Source organism: Oncorhynchus mykiss, chromosome 20 (genome assembly GCF_057628025.1).
Source record: "Oncorhynchus mykiss isolate SJ-2025 chromosome 20, ASM5762802v1, whole genome shotgun sequence".
Classification (NCBI taxonomy): Eukaryota; Metazoa; Chordata; class Actinopteri; order Salmoniformes; family Salmonidae; genus Oncorhynchus; species Oncorhynchus mykiss.
Window position 1 is genome coordinate 19,393,206 of NC_143041.1, and position 19,740 is coordinate 19,412,945.

The window sequence follows — 19,740 nt, forward strand, 5'->3', positions numbered from 1 at the left end:
CTATACTTCAAAAGTAAGTAGGATTCACGTTGGCTCAATATAGGCTATATCTCAATCCATTACAAAAAAAATATTTATTTCAATACATGAGGTTGAAAATATTTTTCTGACGTTCTCTTACCTGATAAACTTTTCAGCTAGATGCTCCACAAAGGAGTAGATTTCTATCCAGTGGTTTTTGACACTGCCAGATCTTAGAAAGGAAGATAAACAGATGAATACTTAAATCATATGAATTACTGTTGTTTAAAACCACACTTCACACATTTCCTATATGTTTATCCAACACCTCCTAGCAAAGAAATGGTATGCAAAATTTAAAGTGAACACACACAATCCTAGCATAGATATCATTATTAAGCGGACTGGCCTAACTATGTGTCACGGAAAATCTCCATTGACACAAACTAACTCCATGCGTTCGGGAAAAGGAGGAAAGTAGGTTAGGACACATCTGAGGACCAGTCATGACTAATTTAGCAAACTGCCCAGCTCAACTCCCATGGGGCTAAGGAAACAGCTCTGAGCCTCCCTGAGGGACCACAGTGAAGAGCTTCATTTCCTCTCAGACCCATGTGTGAATGGAAGGAAGAGACCTGGCTGGGGGTTGTGGCGGTGACTTGTTACTGAAGGATATAAAACATGGGAAATAAGCTAATTGGTTGAACTGAACCAAACCACACCCCTGTTAGCGGATGGCTGAAGCAATAGCTTGAAATAGGACAAAGCTACTGACAAAGCCGCACAATGATGTCACATAGTTCTAATCTGGGGCCAGACATAACATTAATTTGTTTCACAGTTTAGTCTCCGTACTGGTTTCCTGGTGTACTTTTTTTTTTTTGTGTAGGATAAGCATACATGATATACTTAGCAGACAGAGAGTTGTGTATATTCTTTTATAAGCTATCTCCCTCCCTTGTTCTTGTTTTTCCCTCCAACAAACTTCCTGTTTGTCCAGCACATCAAGGCATTGCATCCGTCTGAATCAATGCACCCTGTGAGGGCAAGACTTTTCAAACTAAACAAGCCTTACCCAAATAAAACTTGTGGGGGAGTCCAGCTAACGTCTCATTGGATGTTCAACAAATGTGTTGGATAAACAGTGTTCATCTGACGTGGCAACACACAGTTGGATTGGCCTGACTTGATGGAAGAGACAGTCTGTCAGGGATGCAGTTTGTTTCATTACAAGGGGAAAATGCTGCAACTCAAAATGGCTTCTTTCATGTACTGTACAGTCATATAGGGATAGTGTTTCAGTGTTTTTCTAAGACGGGTTAAGCTAAGAACTCCCGCCTCGGATATTTTGTGCATTACGATGGATATTATTTGTGTTGGACAAGACTGTTCTCTGAGGTACCAGGCAGTCGTGGGATTGTGGCCGAGCTTGCAGTTTCCTCACCTGTATAAACAGCATTAGGAAAGGAAGTGGGCTATTTTCTTGTAAGATCCTCGTTGAAAATGTTTGTGGTACCTCTTCTTTGATGTAATTTTAATAGACTGAGTCAAACCATTACAGCTCAAAGGTTTGGGTTTTGTTCATGTAAAATGTTTTGGAAGTTGTTAACCCAAGCTTCAACAGCTTTGTTGACTAAAATGATTAAGGCCTTGACAACAGGAGTTGGCGATTATATCATAAAATGACTGAGTATATGTTTCCTTTTCCTAGTGTGTTATACAATTGATAGATCCTCTGACTATACTTATATATATGAGAGAGAGAGAGAGAAGAGAGAGAGAGAGAGAGAGAGAGAGAGAGAGAGAGAGAGAGAGAGAGAGAGAGAGAGAGAGATCGGGGTAACATTAGGACAAGGGATAATTAAAGCAACGTGTTGGCTTTTTATTCATGTCATCTGCTAGGGGAGGCTGAAAATATCCTTCGAAGATGTACAGTCCAGTGCCTTGTCTGTCAGCCCAAGCAAGTGACAAAAGGCCAAAATAGATCCTCAAATTCGAGGGAGGTCAGTGCTCTAACCAAGTCTGTTAGAACTGCCCTGGGGAACAACAGGATGACTGATGCTACGCGAGCCCTTCACATTAGACGACCATCTTTCCTGTCATTTTTTTTGTTGTCTTGGCGGTGGTGTGCACAATAAATGATGTGGCACCGCCGGGGGGTCGTGACGATTCTTGATACCACGCTGTCTCGCTAAAACAAGGATGTGATGTGATAGCTGGAACGAGCTGTGGCTCAAAGCAGCTTCGTAAACATTTTCAGTCAAACATTCACACTTGCCATACAGAGTTGAAATATCTAGCCAATACATTTGGAATTGAATGACATTGTGTGTAAAGACCTTGTCAGAGATGTAATGATTTGACACTTGGGCAAGTACAAATGCATACTAATGATGGTCATGGCTCCTGCTCGAGAGTACACATTCTGGGTGATGCAATACAATGCGTCATCTCACTGGCTCCTTCTCTGGAGAGCTCTGATTGGCTATTTAAAAAAATATTTATATTTTACCTTTATTTATTAACTAGGCAAATCAGTTAAGAACAAATTCTTATTTTCAATGACAGCCTAGGAACAGTGGGTTAACTGCCTTGTTAAGAGGCAGAACGACAGCTTAGGGATTTGATCTTGCAACTTTTTGGTTACTAGTCCAACGCTCTAAACACTAGGCTATCTGCTGATCACCGTTCTAAAAATCTTGTCGTTGCATATCTCACACTACAAGAGCATTGCAGATTTTGTGCCCATCCAACATGTTTGAAAATATTTGGACTTCTGGAACTGCTCAAAAATGGGATCGGTAGCCGTGAGATTGCGTCTCTGAGGGCTACTCGGGGACGCCCGCGCGCCCCAAGTAGGCAACGACATTGGGATTTTGTCTCCAATCTCAAAAACTTGTCTGGGACAGCTAAATTGGGGCCAAAACCGTGTAGTTTACACCCAGTTTGACAGGCTATGTTCTCAGGACCACAACAACAACTATGTCTCTACTTTTCTAGAGCATTTGATTTGATTGCTTTAGCTGTACTGTATCCAAACACCTCATGGCACTCGGGGAGGCAACATGGATCATTAAACAGACCATGTCAGGACTGTGCTAGATGTCAGAGAAAGTATTCATTATTTTAAACAGCCCGGACGACCCGGAGTAAATACATGTAATTTTTAATCAAGCCTTTCTTTATGCTGACTGTGTGAAAACACACTGCTAGAACCAGCCAAATGAAGTGAGTCAGGGAGAGGGAGAGAGAGAGAGTGAGTTAGACAAACAGACAGAGAGAGAGGGTTCAGTCGGTCTGGGCCAGGGGTCTAGGGGAAAAAGCTCCATCAGGCCAGGCGCTCAGTAAAGGCGATGGGCTCTGCTCTCACGCGTGTTGAGAGGAAAATTCAACACCATGAAGCTAGTGTCACATTCCAGATGGGCCTGCATGGTAAGAACCACCCCAGTCTGCGACCAATTAACTGACTATGCATAGGGATTTGTACGGAGAACCCACTAACCTACTTTTAGCTTGAGGCCTACTTGCTGTGTACTAGGCCCCCATCTGCAATCTTTATTTTCTCTCTCCTACTCTCTATTTTTCTTGGATATTTTGTCTCTCTCTCTCTCTCTCTCCTCTCTTTCTTCTTTTCAAAATGTTCTCTGGGTGCAATATTTTCTCGTCTAAATAAATTACTGCCATTCAATGACTGCAATACCTTTAAAATGTCTGTCTCACTCGGGTCCCTCAACACACTTGGAATTCTAGACGGTATGATAACATTTAACAGGGCACTTACTCCTGCAAAACACACGTGCCAAAAGCTACTTCTAGCGCTTTATGGAGGCCAAAGAGGCACCATGGTCCTGAATAGATCAAAAAGCGCATTCCACAATGAGAAGGTTTTGACATACTGTATTTCAATTATTTATAGACTTCAGCTGTAGTCCGGTTGGCTTGGACTTTTAAATGATCATGACTTAATATCCAACTTCAATGTCGGTCTGGGAGAAGAACAAGAATGACGAAGACTTGAAAAGGAGGATAAAATGGCTGCTATATGCAGCGACCATTGGGAAAGCACGAGTGCCAAACACAACTGTTTCCATTTGTCCCTATCGCTTGATCAGAAAACAATGATGAGTCGTTCCATATGAATTCAATCACTTTCTGACCGCACCCCTTTTGAACGGAACCTTCCGTACATGTTTGCCCATGGTAGAAGCGGCCAGAAAGTGACTTTTTGGAACTGAATGCCAAAACATTCTGGAGATAGAGGTGCTCAATGTTGACCCATTTTGAATACCCAACCCCTACCATTAGACCTCCATGTCTTCATCAGTGGAAAAGATAAACAGTTGAGTTTGATATCATTTGAAAGCTTACAAACAATTTTATAATATCTTAAGATTGTTTTTTATATAAATGAGCAATGATGCAATCTTTTAATCTTCAACAGCAATTATGTAAAAATGTGTAAACTTGTCTTATTTTCGCATATGTTCTAGTTTAGACCCTAATTTACATAATCTGAGGTGTTTGTGTTGTGCCTTCCATTGGTTGAGACACAGCATGACTCTTGAATACAGGGTGGGTGTCATTTCAATCATAGAAAGATAATTAATAGAATGGACCTATCCCTTCAGGTCACTTCAATTTAGCTGGTACACCATTTCAATTTCAAATGTAACTTCCAATTACAACGAAAAAGATGGCCGCCGGTCTACACACTGTCGAATGTCAACTTGAATGGGAATGTCTAATCTAGTATCTATATTTCTATGATTTCAATTGGTTCCCTATGGAAGATTGACAGTATAATTTAAAACAGCAGATTTTCCACTCAAATGCACATTTAAGACTAGCTGTCGCCATTGGCGTCGGCTAATGGGAAACCTAATTTAAAAAAACGCAAAATAAAAACATTCTCTGATGTGTGAACATTCAACCATCTTTGTCAATTCTACACACATTTTAGTACATTTATCAAACAAAACATGACTGACACCCACTCCTGTATTCAAGAGCACGCCGAGTCTCAACCGATGGTGGGCACAACACAAACAACTCTGATGATGCAAAATAGGGTCTAAGCTACAACATAATGTATATGAACAGTTTATGTGTTTTTAGATAATTGGCTTTATAGGTAAAAAAAATAAATAAAATTACATTTGTATTTTAAATACATTTTTGTTCAATAAATTATAAAATACTTTGACATCTCTCTTTGTAAAGCTTTCAAATGATATCATATAGATATCTAATGGTAGGGTGGGGTATGCAAAACAGGTCAAACTTTGAGAACCTCTATCTCCTGAATGTTTTGATATTCAGGTAAAAAAAAAATGCTTTCTGACCACTTCTACCGTGGGTAAACATGCATGGAAGGTTTTGTTCAAATCAAAAGGGCTGAAAGTGATCAAAATCTTATGGAACCACCCTGATATCTGTGGAAATCTGCTAGAGCATCAGAGCTTCTCGCATCATAATCCTGTTTCCTATAAACGGTGAATGTCCCGTGGGCCAGTGTTTACGCGGCCTACAAGTGGTAAATGCGGGTGTGCCAGTGACAAGTAGCCTAAGTGAGGACAAGGAAGTTATTTTAGCAGACCAAAGGTAAAACTAGGGTGTTTCCCCATACCATCTGACGAGAATTAGCTACAGTGGTGGGTAGGGAGTGTGTTTTGAGGATCTTTATTGTGCAGAACATTTGGCATCAGTACCGGTCTGTGGTGATAGAAACATGCCCAAAACAATCCCTTTGTGTTGTGTTCCTTACAAAACTGCAGGATAGGGCCTACCAGTCTGATTCAGCACAAACTCATACCTCTGTCGGCCTATGGTACGCCACAACATAGGACGGCTTGAAGTTGGTTCTCTTTGATCCACCATCCATTTGGACCCCGACAGTAATGATACATGATATCCACATGGTCCATTTCCCTTTATTCAGTGACCAGTTGGCTGGGGGAGATTTTTTCCATAAACTAGCCATTTATGGACTGATATTCAAAGAAACTCGAGACCAAGTTGCTGTAGACTAGTTGTAGCCCGATGCAGCATGACAAGAGGCAGGAGTTTTTACCCCTGACCCGGCCTGGAGAAAAAAACTCTTGGTCCCGTAGAATATACAGTAAATAAGGCACAGAGTTCTTCCAGCTGAGGAAAAACTCCAGACCCTAAGCATGACTCAGTAGCCAAGCCACTGTACAAAGGGCTATATCCTGTTAACCTCCATACATCCTGTTAACCTTAATCGTAGGTCTGTGCATCTAATAAACAGCTCAGGCCTGAGGGATGAGGGGATGTCCCTAATGAGAGGTTCGGTTGTTTGAAGTCAGGAACCTCAAACAGTGGCACCAACATCCTCAACCAGGGCCACAATATATCAAGGTTTAATCATACATCTACTATGAGTTGTGTTGATAAATGACATTCTATCTAAAAAAAGATATGCTTCAATCTGATCTGACCTACTACATAAAGGCGCTAGGCTTCGGCTATAGCAGGACAGAAAGGTCTGTATAGTCTACTTTTCTCTCCTGAGACAGTGAGAGAGGCCTGCTGCTGGTCGAGCTTAAGATGTTGGAACCACAAAGATTTTTCCTATGTGGGTGGATAGGAGGAAATGCATGAATTGGCCACTCTATGAAAACTATACTCCTGAATGTGAGTTGTAGGTAGTCATGTAAGGGCAGTACAGACTGTGTCTTACTTCCCATTCTATAATGTGAAAAGGTAAGTAGTGGACCTTGTAAAGGTACCCGCGGGCATGCACAGATCATGCTTCCCCCATTAGGACAGAAGGAATAAAAAAAAGATACAGAGAAGTATATGATCACTTGTACTGCTTATTCAGCTAACGCTTCGAACACACCGACAGCACTTTTGCGCAAAATAGTACGCAACATCATCTGGATATGTATGCAACAAAAGTTCAACATTCACGCTGTGCTACCATTTCTGTCAAGCCGTCTACGCACACCGAACGCACTGCCAATGCCTCTGCAAACGCAATGCTACAAAGGCAAAAGCAGCGTTTCATTGGAAATGAATGTAATTCTGGTGTACCAAAATGCAAACACGATGTCGGTGTGTTCGATGCATAGAGTCCGCCTCCGACTGCATCACCACGCACACTACTGCCTGTTGAGTAATGACTTTAATGAGGTGAAAAATGAATTTATCAAGTTAATTTGTGAGCAGCCTATAAAAATATTCATTATCCCTGCATTGTGCAAAAAAAGAGAGAGGTCAGACTTTACAGAAACAGCTGTAAGCGCTGGAATAGCTGATTTACATTACTCATTATTTGTAAGTGCATTAACAGTCTGCAACGTTGTAAAAACACTAAAACTTTTGTATTTTAACTTTTGATTTGAATTGAACAGTGTAGGCTATGCTATGGACATATGTGTGTAACCAGAGAAGCTTGGCATCTCAATATAACGGTATCTTTGGTTTATTTAGCCTATGCATTATAATAATAATAAATGTGGCATTTTGATAGTAACTTACTTGTCAAGCACAAAATACAAGTCGAAAGCCCCTTGACATGTACTTTCCTCCTCTTCTTTATCTACTTGTTCTGGTTCAGCATTGACGGATGCTAAAGTGAACATAAAAAATCCAAGGAAAAGTAGGGCGAGAGACATTTTCATCAAAAACCTCGCCATTGTTCCCCACGAAAAGGTAAATTCCTCCAAAAGCTCAATCGGAAAAAGTCTATGCCGTCTCACATCCCCAAAAGTGTTTTAATTACTTCTCTAGGCAGAGATGCCCATAACAAAACAACACACGGTCAAAGCTGTCGAGATTGTTGTTGCACTCAGTTTCCAGAAATTACTGCCTCCCTCCTGGCAAATATTGGATGGGCGATGAGGGCGAGAAATACCATAAAGCTTACGGCACTTTGTTCTCCTTGGGAAAAAATATAAAATAATTTGTTCAGAGTGATTTTACTATCCGATATAAACATATAATCCTTTCATATTCGTATTTTTTTTAAATGATAGCGTACTAGGCTTATTTCATAAACAAATACAGATGTTTCACTGCGTTAGAATAGATAATTCACAAAATGCACGTTTCCTGTCAAATTGTCAAAACGAGTTTTAGTTTAAAAAAGCAAAATGGAAACGGGCAATGCAAAGCAATGTTAAGAACAGGGAGCTTGGGACAAACTTGGCTGAAATGAACCAGGTTTCATATTTCTGCCATGAGAGAAAAAAAAAATCCACCTTGCGCCTCCCTCTCAAGAAGCTAAACTTTGGAAAACAGGCATGAAAACAGGCATGGACAACGAAGTGATGAGCTGAGCATTCACTGATGTAGTTATAGAAAAATCCCATCTGTCCTGAAAGTTATTGTAGCCCAATAACTCAACTCGGCAATACAAACGTAATCATAATTTACGAAATCATTACGTATGCCTACTTGGTATTTATTTGATAAACAAATCTCAGTGCTATTTCCTAATTAGACATGTCATCCTAGCGTGAGCCAACCGACATAAGCGAAAGATCAGGCAATACACACCTGACCTAAACTGGACTAGCAAAACGACAACTGTTGCTAAATATTTATGGCAAATTATTTTTTATCCTTGTCATATGAAGAGAAATAATGAAGAGAAATTAGAGATAACAATGTATCGGTGCTCATCGGCCATTGGACATAAACATTACACCACAAGTTGGAAATCGCAAAATCAACAATGAGTGGTTTGGAAGGAATCAGTCACAGTGGCTGTGTGGTCCTACATCTGGGATTAAGGGGCTCTTTTCCAAGTTTAAATTATTAACATTCAACATTGGCCATGCTCGGAACTGCGAAACTTGACTTCAGTGAGTTCAAGACAACTGGGATGTAATATGCCAGGGAGATACTGTAGCCAGGGTATGCCAGGGTATACTGTAGCTAAGAAAGTCATACTAAGTGTATGTTGTGTAGTAAGATGTTAGTAGCCAATGTGCCTCACCCTAACTTTTTGGTCTATTTACCCCTCTTAATTTCGCTTACTGTTCTGACTTGGTGGTGCACATTTAGCCAATAACCTGTTTTAGAGAAATGTAATCATCGAATATTGTAAGAACTTTCCTTGTCTGTTTATATGCCCCTTTTATTTATCCTACGGTTCTGTCTTGGTGTACAGGGAGAACACTGTAAGAACTGCCCATGTTCTCAATTCTGTTGCTGTACATTTCAAAAGAGCTAAACAAATAGTTTTATTGTCTACGTCTGTCCTAGCTATTACGGATTGCCTCCTATCCCCTTGTCGTCCCCTTTATGCCATTGTTTGTACATCTCAATTGTCAATAGAAACCACATTTGTTTAAGCAAGTCAGCCATATCAGCTATGTTTTTTTAAAAGGCAGTAAATGAGACTGAATGGACTGTTGGGACAGATTTATGTAGGCCATTTGTGGGCACCGTTTGTCACCATTGTAGTGCAAATAATGTGTTTAGGGCTGTGTTGTATAGTGGCTTTGCTGGCATGCATCCCACATCCCACTTGCCACTGAATCTACCTCACCTGTAGTCTCGCATGACCATCCTTTCAAGGCTATTCTACCCATAGCCTAATGCATGGAAGGGCTGTGGCAAAGGTCAGTATTTTAATTGAGGGCTCTCTACCAGCGGCATCCCACCCATTAGGGCGTTAGGGGAAACACCCCATAAAAATATATATACATTAAATAATGGATTATGTTTAAAATTCTCATCAAAGTGTACATTTTCCTGTTTCCAAAATATATAGTTTAAACCAAGCTGTTCAGTTACCTACTACTCTGCCCCTCAGTGACTGCCAGCAATAGCCCCGCCTCCGTGGGCACATAGGCCATGCGAACATTGCTTGGATTGTTTCTTCGGCTCTTCGCGCCAGACCAGTAGCGGATTTAGGTATAGGCGACATGGGCAAGATGCCGCTGTGGGTGGCAAGGGGCATACAAGCTAGAACCGCCACTGCGCCAGACTATTTGTGCCAGACGGCTTACTTCCGCCCGTGAGACTAGCTCTGCTTTATCAGGTACAGATGGCTCTAAAGCAAAAAGCAGATTGTAATTAACTTCTAAATAAATAATCATAACAGTCATGGGAGCCTGGGACCTGATAAACCACACAACTACATCCAAAGGCAGTCAAAGGACAGGGGTCTAAAGTAGCTAGAGTTTGAAAACGTATTTCTGCCATGCTGCTCTGTTGACAACTCCAACCACCTCACTCCCCCGGTGTTTTGCCAATCAGCGGCCGCCACTGCTTTCTAATTTGACCACTTTGCTGCTTTTCATGCTTTTATTACAGCATATATGCCCACAATGTTATATGCACAATGGATGTATGCTTCCCTAGACAAACAAAGTTAATTTATTTGTTCAGGATAAAATCTTACTCACTGTAAGTTAGGCTAATTATACTGTTTTCAAACACAAGCAGCCATCCATTATTTTTAAGCATGAGTCTTCACTAAGTCGTAACCCTTGTTTACTTGCCCTACCAGTTAATTAGCACTTTGGAATGAAGTGCCTATAGAATTGGCATGTAATTACACAGTTAGAATGACATGCAATTGCTGGGACTGTAATGAACACATAACATGTTGATTTGCACATTCGTATCTTCTCTCCGTTGCCTACTGGAGGTTTTCAGTGTAAATATTGAAGAGCCAAGCAGGTAGGAGCTGTGTGTCCACAGTATTTAAGCCATAGCCAGCAAGCTGATACAGGTACCACATGAGTCAGCTGTAAATCAAAGCTACGCCTCCAGAGACAAGCAAAACAAGCGTTATCAAATGAAAGTGGTGACTGCAGGAAAACTGGACCTATGACATGTTTTTCTCCATAATATCTCCCAATTCTCCCGCACACATGCACGCACATACACACACGCACACACGCATGCACGCAAGCACGCACACGCACACACGCACACACACACACACACACACACACACACACACACACACACACACACACACATCCAGCTTAACTAAAGCTACTGTTTGTGGCCTGTGATCAGCCTCATCAGGAGTAAATCCTAATACCCCCTGCCCCTCGCTTTCCGCGTGTTTATGTATAGTTATTCCCTTACTTACTGGATCCTGTTTAACTCCTTGTGTTTTGAAAATACAGGTCTTTGTGTCTGCCAAAAGCTGACCCACTCACTGGATATCCACTCCCAGTGACCAGTATCTGTGTGCCTCTGACGTTCCTGTTAGAAATGAGCTGCGCTGCTATCTTCTGGAACGAGACAAAGGGAGTACATTGAATTGTATTGTATTGTATTGTATTGTATTGTATTGTATTGTATTGTGTTGTATTGTATTGACCGTACCTCCTCTAACATAATACTAATACACTATGTTTGTGATAACAGGCCAAGTTGAAACTGGAGGAAGAAACCATAATGGTTAAGTGTTACTTGAACTGAGAAACTTGCTCTGGGAAGGTATACAATTCTAATCTGAATGAATAGTTGTGCTGACATGTTTGTTTTTTTGCTGCAGGGCTTATATATAGTTTATCTCAATGGTCTGTGTAACAATGGGTGGGATTGATTCCATTTGAGGTGTTAGTGTGTTGAATTGAGAAAATCTGGTTGGATTTGTAGTTATTCCATTGTTGGGCAAAAACGTGTTTGGTGTTGTATAATATAATAAGCTGCTTGGCTTTATTGATCCACTCCTAACCTCTGATCCACAACATATATACTTATTCTTGTGTTCTCAATGACTTTATTGTGTCCCACCATTGGAATTCATGCAACCCAAATTGCCTCACATGGAAAGTCACTATGTATGGACACAACACTTCTTCCCATACACAGCAAAAAGACCCTGCATCAAATGAGAGAATGCACCCCCAACAGACAGAACAATTTGTTTGTAAAGGTCCTAAAAAATGGTACTCGAAAATATATAAGAATATCAGAGGAAAAGAAAATATGTTTCAGCATTTGATTCAATGCACCTTTTTAAACTAGTTTCAGCTTTCATGTTCTTGCGCAATTTACAACTCACGTTATTTTGGACAGTCAAAAATAGAAGCTGCTTTGACAAATCTTAGCCCCAAGGCCAAGAGCTAGTGGATCAGTAACACAAACACATTCATAGTTTATGAACCACTTCTTTAAGAGTCACATTTCAGTATAGCATTTCTTAAATCCGTCTACAATCACAGTAGTTTTTGTAAGTAAAAACTATAAGTAAAAACCACCACAATCTTGTTCATAATCTCTCACATATTCTTGCAAAATGAGAACACTACAACAGGCTACGATAAGAAGGCTTAGGTGCAGAGGCTGGCTCCCTAGACTTGGTCAATGAAGTTCATTGAACTGTACCCTAAATACTTCGTTCCTCTGAGAACATAAGATCTTAAACTCCTTTGGCTGCCAACTTCCCCGGTCAGGGAGTTCACTTCTTTGCGCCGGCGAAGTGCTTGTTGAGGATGCCCTTGGCAGTGTCCAAGGCTGCGTCGGCTGGCACAGGGATGTGAGGGGCAACCCCAGCCCCCTCCCAAGCGGGGCCCTGCGTTGTATCTGAATGGGTGGTGGGGATGCTCAGGAACACTTCACTCTCGCCCACACGGAAGGTCTCAGGGGGGTGGGAGGCGCCGTTGGTGGTCTCGCCCACAATCATGGCCCTGCCATGCTTCTTCATGATGTAGACAAACTCCTCGGCGGCGCCGGCCGTGGCCCCGCTGGTCAGGATGATCAGGCTCTTCTTGGTGCCGTACCTTGCACCTGAGAAAGAAGACGAGTCATTTTTTTTTATCCCTGACGTGCTCTATTCTGCTGACAGCCCGCAATTATATTCTGCTTTATCCAAATTTATAAACTCAATATACAGTAGCCTACACATCATGAAACTGGGAAGTTCATTACCAGTGAGCTCAGACAGAGACCACAGCTCCGTAGTGGTGCCAGAGGGTCTGTCGTACAGTTTGTCCAGCAAGACCTGCTTGTCTGCATCAAAGAAGTAGGAGCAGAAGCCTGCAATGGCAGTGGTGGGTCCGCCCACATTGTTCCTGCAAAAACACATTTTCTAACTCATTCAATATGAAAAATTAAACATTTAGGAAATAAAACCTTTCCATATGGTCCAACTGTCCCAATTTACCCCAACTAAATGGTAAGCCACTCTCTAACTCTGTTCATTTTTAGTGAACATAAATATGTTTCCGGTAGTTGCTATGCTCATAATTTGTGCTTTGATTTTCACTATGAAGAGATGTCCTACCTGAGATCAACAATCAGAGCATCAGTGTTAACAACTTTGTTCCACACATGCTCCACGATGATCTGGGCAATGGCCTGAACCTCTTCGAAGTCACCAAACATGTCAAAGCGCAGGTAACCAATGTTGTTCTCAAACAGATCCGTGTGGAATGAGACCTTGATCAGCTCAATAAACATCTCTGGAGATGGATTCTGAAATCAACATAAATGTCTCAAAAATATTCCCCATAATTGATATGCAATGTTATTCTATTGAAGGTCTACTGAATTCAACAGACAATTGTTTCAGGCAAATATTAATTTAAAAAAAGTTATCTTGATTGACATAAAAGTATTCTCAATAGCTAAATGTATTACATAGGCTACAATTCAACATTCATTTCTTACCATTGGTGGCAGGGCTGGGATGTTGTGGGTGGTCTTCAGGCATTTGTCTCCGGACAGTGTCATGAGGTCAGCGGAGAGTTTTGTCTCCAGCTCCACCTTTGAAGATATCAAGTTGTAGTCACCGCTCGTTGCCGCCAGCTTCTCCGCAACGTCCGCTCCGACATTCTCAAAGGCGTAGTTGTCGGCCACCAGAGCGCCAGTAGCCTCAAGAATGGCAGGGACCTCGGCACGGAGGTTAATGATCTTAATGGCAGCGGCCAGGGCATCTTCAGCATCGATCTCAACATCGGGCATCACGCCGGCGACCTCCCAGGACTTCCCTGTGATGGGGTTGACGGACTTAGCCGAGGGCACTGTGACATAGAAGTCGGTGTCCCCAACCTTGATCTTTTCGATTTTCAAGGACCCGCCAGCGGTTTTTTCCCCGACGATGGTGGCCCTCTTGAGGTTCTTCAGACAATAGGCGACGTCCTCTGCAATTCCCTTGGTGTTTGCACTGGTCAGGATGATGAGAGGCTTCTTTGTTCCGTACCTCTCGCCCAGCAGTGTGGGCATAGACCACATCTCGGTGGTGGTGTTGGTGGGACGGTCGTACACACTGTCAATGTGAATCAGAGGTTCGGCATCAGTGAAATAAGACACAATGTATGGGATGCCCGACAGCTCCCCGCTGCCTGTGTAGCGAAGGTCAAAGATCAGAGCGGACGTGGGCAGGATCTTGTTCCAGACCAGCTCCAGGAGGAGGGTGCCAATCTTGTCGGCCAACTCCTCCCCGATGATGTGGTCGATCCTCAGGTAGCCGATGTTGCCCTCCAGGACCTCCAGCTTAATGGAGCTCTGGAGCACACCGATGAGCTGGTCTGGGGGCAGGGGTGGCAAGGCAGGGGCCACCGCTGGGACGTAGTTGGGCTCATGGGAGATGACCAGCCGGGTGTCACTGATGGTGCTCTGGACCCCACCGGTCAGGACGGAGGCAAGAGTGTCAGGGTCGGGAATGCTGAGGATCTCTGTGTTGCTGCTTGCAGCGTCAATGGCCTCCTGCATGCCAGTCAGTTTCTCCGGGGAGCAGTAGTTGTCCAGGAGAATTTTAGCCATGCTGACAATCAGGTCGGGTGCGAAAGCGCTGTGGACAGCCACATTGCTGAGGACCAGCACCGATGCCAACAAGAGGAGAGACGTTGCCATCTTGGTGGGTTTCTAGATAGCAGTAAACCACAGTAGTGGCCACTCTGCGGTGGAACGTCCGTCTGCAAAGTGGTCCTTGGTCAAATGAGACCTTTTTTCCTGAAAGGTTTCTGTTAACACACACATAAGAGGATTTTCCTCACAATAAACCTTTAATCTTCTTATCTTGAGTGCTTTGGTAAGACAATAACAGGCCAACAATGTAGGTGCAACATATTGCCCAAGATATAGATGTTCAATGTATACTTGTTGCTATGCGTGTGAGGTAAGGTTTAACTAGACACAAATGTCAGTTGAGATTATGCTTGGTGGAAATATTCACATCACTGAATGTGTTATACATTTGTGCATATTTTTCATTTGATGAATAAGGCTCACTGATTGTAGATCAGCGTTAATTAAATAGATCATTGTTTTCTGAATTAATTACTACTTTGTTTCTACCTTAAAATCAGGCCTTCTGTTGGTCAGCTAGTTGATGTGAAGTGTAATGTTACCTTGAACTGTATATTTTGACAAAAGGTCCTTATACCGTACTTAGGCTTATAATCTCTCACTCGTGCTGCACATGATCAATCAGCATTATACTTAGAACATAGAACTTATTATTAAGAACATAGAATTTGAAATAGTCAAGCCATCCACCCCCTCCTCTCTCTTAATGTGCCGTTGGCTGACCCTAAGCATTATGGTCTGTAAATATCACATTGAACTCAAAATAGTTCCGTCTCGGGTAAAAATAACTCACAGGTTTATTCAACAGTTTATTCAACAAGTGTTGATTAGAAATGGAATAAAATTTACCCGCAAGCAATAACATTTGCCATATAGTTAGATTCAACCTACTACACCAGTATATAATAGATAATGGGGGTTCCTCTTCTGAAGCTATATGGCCTCTATTTGGTCATGACACTATTCACAATCAGTTGATATTTGATATCATTGATGCTACACAGTAGGAGAACTGAGCACAGTAGTTCACTACATGTTTGTATGGGTAATGCTCCCTCTACTGACTGTCTGAAGACTCTTCTACATTATGGCAATATGATGTTTTACTCGCAACATGACAAATTACATGACTTGACAAATGACAAAAAGGACAAATAAGAAATGCATTAACAGATTCATATAGAAAGTATTTGCATTAATCGGATTAAATACATGATGATAGTATAATGAAATGAAATATTAACCCTTTCTCCTCACACATATTTAGGCCAACAACAAATGTAGCTCGGGGGAGATAAAAACAAGAGAAGACATTTAGATATTCATGAAATATGAACAATAGGATTTATTTGTACATTTCTCATACAAAATGACACACAGGGATTTTGGTCAAATTCATCGAAGGCAACTACTTTCATCCCAGACCTGCAACAGTCAAGGATCTGTTTATTAAATGAGTTTATAATCATGTCCAAAAAGAAAGCTTTCATAAGGTGCCTTAAGGATTACTAATGTGCAATCTACTATTTAAAGACTTTCAAACTTATTTGGAAAATATATATATTTTTACAAACTTCGGGGTGGTTATGGTATACCACAGATATGTCAGATTTCTGAAAAACAATTATAATAAATAACATTTCTGTTAGAAATCACACACAACAAAAAACATCATTCACAAATACAGGACAAACAAAGTAAACAGGAAAGTGAAAGTGAAACAATAACATGACCATTATTTCCCTTGATCTCGCTTTAAAAGCCTAGCTGCAATTATTCTCTGTGCAACACTCAGAGCATCATTTGCCTGAGCAACAACGTGTGGCTCGACCCCGGAAACACTCCACACTTTCCCGGTAACAGCACTCAAGACCACCTGGTTAGGTATGGAGGCATACAGGATACTGTTCCCGATCTGGTAGGTGGCACTGGACAGGGACCCTCCGATGGTCGGCTCCCCGATCACCGTCGCCCTGTTAAGGTCCTTCATGGTCCGCGTGAACGCCTCGGCAGCCGACCCCGTCATGTGACTAGTGAGGATGTAGATATCCTTGGTGGAGCCGTACCTCTGACCCTGGATCTGAGGCAGGGTCATGACCTCGGTCATGGTGGTTGTGGAGCGATCAAATACGGTGTAGAGGTGCCTCAGGGGCTCAGCATCGAAGAAGTAGGTGCAGAGGAGTGGGATGGCTGTGGAGTAACCACCTGTGTTGTATCTCATGTCGATGATCATTGTGTCCGTGTTCACCAGCTTGCTCCACACCAGTTTAATCAGCTCAGGGCCGATGGCTCTCATCACTTCTATGTCTGCCATCATGTCGAACCTGAAGTAGCCCACGTTCCCGGGCATCACCTCAATCTTGAACAGCGCGTCAATGATGTAACCCACCTCCTCAGCTGTTGGGATTTTTGGCATGTCATGCAGAGACTCGGGTTCGATGTCGCAGTAGAATATGTGCAGCCGGTGGTCACCTGATGTCTCCTGGAGGTCAGCTGTCAGTTGGGATGCCAGAGACTCATAGTCCACCACCGATCGATACGAACCCTCGGCCCATTTGATGAGCAGCACACTGCTGACCTTGTTGGCAACCTCATGGATGGCGTAGTGTACTTCCAGGAGCTCCCCCGTCCCCTCCACCAGTGAGCGAACCTCCCTGTGAAACTCTATGATCTCATGGGTGTGGTCAACGGCCTCCTCAGCAAGCACTATGGCGTCAGGGACCACGCCTCCACCTAGCCAGCACTCCCCGTTGTTGTCTATGATGTTTATGAAGGGGACGGTGATGACAATGTCGGTGTCTTCCACCTGGAAGGACTTGGAGTGCATCAGGGTCCCGGATGTGATTTCCCCGATGACGGTGCCACGGTGCAGAGACTGCATCAGATAAGCAAATTCCTCGCCAGCACCAGCAGTATAGTAACTAGTCAGGATGTACACTCCCCGTTTAGACCCATAGGGTGGGCCTGGGAGGCCGGAAAGCGTTTTAAACTCAGTGGTGGTGTTCTGGATCCTGTCGTATAGGGTGAAGAAGTGGAACTGTTGTGACGGGTCTTGGAGGAAGGAGAGCAGGATGCCCATGGAAGCTGAGGACCCACCTGTGTTGTATCGCAGATCGATGATGAGGTTCTCTGTGTCTTTGAGGGGCTCCCAGATTTTTTGGGCAATCTGCTCTCCTAATTTGGCCATCACTGACACGTCTCCAAACTTGTCAAAGCGGAGATAACCAGTGTTTCCAGTTAAGATGCGTACTTTGAAGACTGTATCCACCAGGTTTGTAAGAAATGCTGGATCGTTTGGTATGTTCTCAGGTTCAAAGTCTTCCTCAATGATAACCGGGTGATCTTGGGTCAGTTTGATCACCAGACGAGGGTCCTCTGACACAGACTGCAGTTCGTAGTTGATTTTATTCGCCAGGTCCTCCTCTGAAATGACAGAAAAAAAATTGGTGGATTCCAGATGTTGAAGGAGAGCCGGTACTCTGTCTGTGAATGAGTAGTACTGCCTGATGATGTCAGAGACGCTCTGGACAGCGTTTGGAATGGCACTCCTGACAGCCAGTAGATTTTTGGCATTGGCAACAGCCTCCTTGGCATTGATATTTACAGAGGGAGATACTCCACTCACTTCCCAGCTTTGGCCTGTTATTGGGTTCACTGACCTGGCCACAGGAACTGTGATGTAGAAACCAGAATCTCCTATTCTTATCTTCTGCACTTTCACTGACCCCCCGGCTGACCTCTCTCCAACAATTATAGCCCTGTTCAAATGCTTCAGAGTGTAGGCGATTGCCTCAGCCGTACCCATAGTACGCTTACTGGTTAATATGATGAGGTCTTTTCTCTTTCCATACCTCTCTCCCATGATAGATGACATAGTCCATAGCTCCTTAGTGGTGTTGGAGGGCCGATCAAACACAGTGTCAATGTGAATGAGAGGTTCTGGGTCGGAGAAGTAGGAGATGATGAAAGGGACTCCGTCCAGCTCCCCAGCTGTGCTGTAGCGCAGATCAAAGATTAACGAGGAGGCGTGGGTGACCTTGGTCCAGATGTTCTCCCGGAGCAGCGGGCCAAGCTTGGCTGCGGTCTCCTCCCCTATAATCCGGTCGATCCTCAGGTAGCCGACATTGTTCTCAAGGAACTCCAGCTTCACAGAGTTTCTGACCAGCCGGATGAGCTGCTCCGTGGGAAGAGATGGGAGAGCAGGCGGCATCACCGGGACAAAGTTTGGCTCGAAGGACACAGTCAGCCGAGGGTCATTGAGTGCACCCTGCACGCCAGCCGTCAGCACAGATGCTAAGGTCTTGCGGTCAGATATTTTGAGGATTTCTCCACTGTTGATGGCTTGCTGAATGGCCTCCTGCATCCCGACTAGATTCTCAGGGAAGCAGTAGTTGTCGAGGAGAATTTTTGCCATATCCAGCACCAGAGCTGGCTGGAAGGAAGCGCTGGAGTAGAGAACATGGCAAAAAAGCACCAGCAACGCTTGTGAGAACCGACTTACTGCCATTATGGTGGAGAATGTTATATTTGATCTGCGTTATCCTGCTTTTTGGTCCATTCATTCAGAGGGACCGTCCTTTGTCAGGAGAGAATGGTTTTCACCGGCAGGTTTCGGACAACAACAACGACATAAGAGGCTTCTGTTCTCAATAAACCTTTAATCGTATTATCTGCGGTGCGTCCGCCAGACAAACACAGACAAACATTTTTTTCTCAAATTGGAGATGTTACATCGAAGGTGTTATGAAGTAGGTATTTGGGTATGCCAGTACCTTTTCTAGTTTTACTGTATTTAATTTGTTGTATTACTGTAAAGAACGAGGCTTCTGTCGGGATGTATTTCGTTTTAGGCATCAAATCAAATAAAAAAACCTTTGCATCCCATATTCTTTATTAGAGTTTCTATTATATGCTCTACTATGTCATACACATTTTCTTTTAAAAAAAGAGGATGAGATAGAGAAAATAGATTACAGAAGATTGTAGAGGTCAAATACTACCTGATTAGTATGAAAGCCCCATGTGAAA

At 42.9% G+C, this 19,740-nt stretch overlaps 3 protein-coding genes across 3 annotated transcripts in view; all 3 read right to left on the reverse strand.

The window, feature by feature from the left end:
* Window positions 1–8,282, reverse strand: part of LOC110499033 (anthrax toxin receptor 1) — a 31,146-nt gene extending 22,864 nt beyond the window's left edge. Inside the window, exons 1-2 of the mRNA XM_036955879.2 lie at window positions 7,465–8,282; window positions 122–193 (exon numbers count right to left, since the gene is read on the reverse strand). Of these exons, the coding sequence (XP_036811774.1) occupies window positions 122–193; window positions 7,465–7,622 (230 nt within the window). The 5' untranslated portion in view covers window positions 7,623–8,282. The remainder of the gene's footprint in view (window positions 1–121; window positions 194–7,464) is intronic.
* A 3,375-nt stretch (window positions 8,283–11,657) lies between these two features.
* Window positions 11,658–14,972, reverse strand: LOC110499034 (retinol-binding protein 3). The gene is made up of 4 exons (XM_021575864.3): window positions 13,573–14,972; window positions 13,187–13,377; window positions 12,832–12,974; window positions 11,658–12,690 (listed from the first exon to the last, which is right to left on the reverse strand). Exons 1-4 carry the CDS (start codon window positions 14,755–14,757, stop codon window positions 12,362–12,364), a joined length of 1,848 nt encoding a protein of 615 aa, XP_021431539.3. The 5' UTR covers window positions 14,758–14,972; the 3' UTR covers window positions 11,658–12,361.
* Window positions 14,973–15,507: 535 nt separating this feature from the next.
* LOC149974425 (retinol-binding protein 3-like) lies at window positions 15,508–19,614 on the reverse strand. The gene has a single exon (XM_090211908.1). The coding sequence runs from the start codon at window positions 19,217–19,219 to the stop codon at window positions 16,448–16,450; it is 2,772 nt and encodes a 923-aa protein (XP_090068034.1). The 5' UTR covers window positions 19,220–19,614; the 3' UTR covers window positions 15,508–16,447.
* Window positions 19,615–19,740: the final 126 nt, after the last annotated feature.

What these genes read in the sequence shown, in the direction of transcription:
- LOC110499034 (XM_021575864.3), bottom strand. Translation starts at nt 14,757, where the DNA reads ATGGCAACGTCTCTCCTCTTGTTGGCATCGGTGCTGGTCCTCAGCAAT. An exon ending in TCCCAGCCCTGCCACCAATG is followed by an intron (nt 13,378 to 13,572) that starts GTAAGAAATGAA and finishes TGTTGATTTCAG; the next exon opens with AATCCATCTCCAGAGATGTT. An exon ending in GTCTCTGTCTGAGCTCACTG is followed by an intron (nt 12,691 to 12,831) that starts GTAATGAACTTC and finishes CTTCTTTCTCAG; the next exon opens with GTGCAAGGTACGGCACCAAG.
- LOC149974425 (XM_090211908.1), bottom strand. Translation starts at nt 19,219, where the DNA reads ATGGCAGTAAGTCGGTTCTCACAAGCGTTGCTGGTGCTTTTTTGCCAT.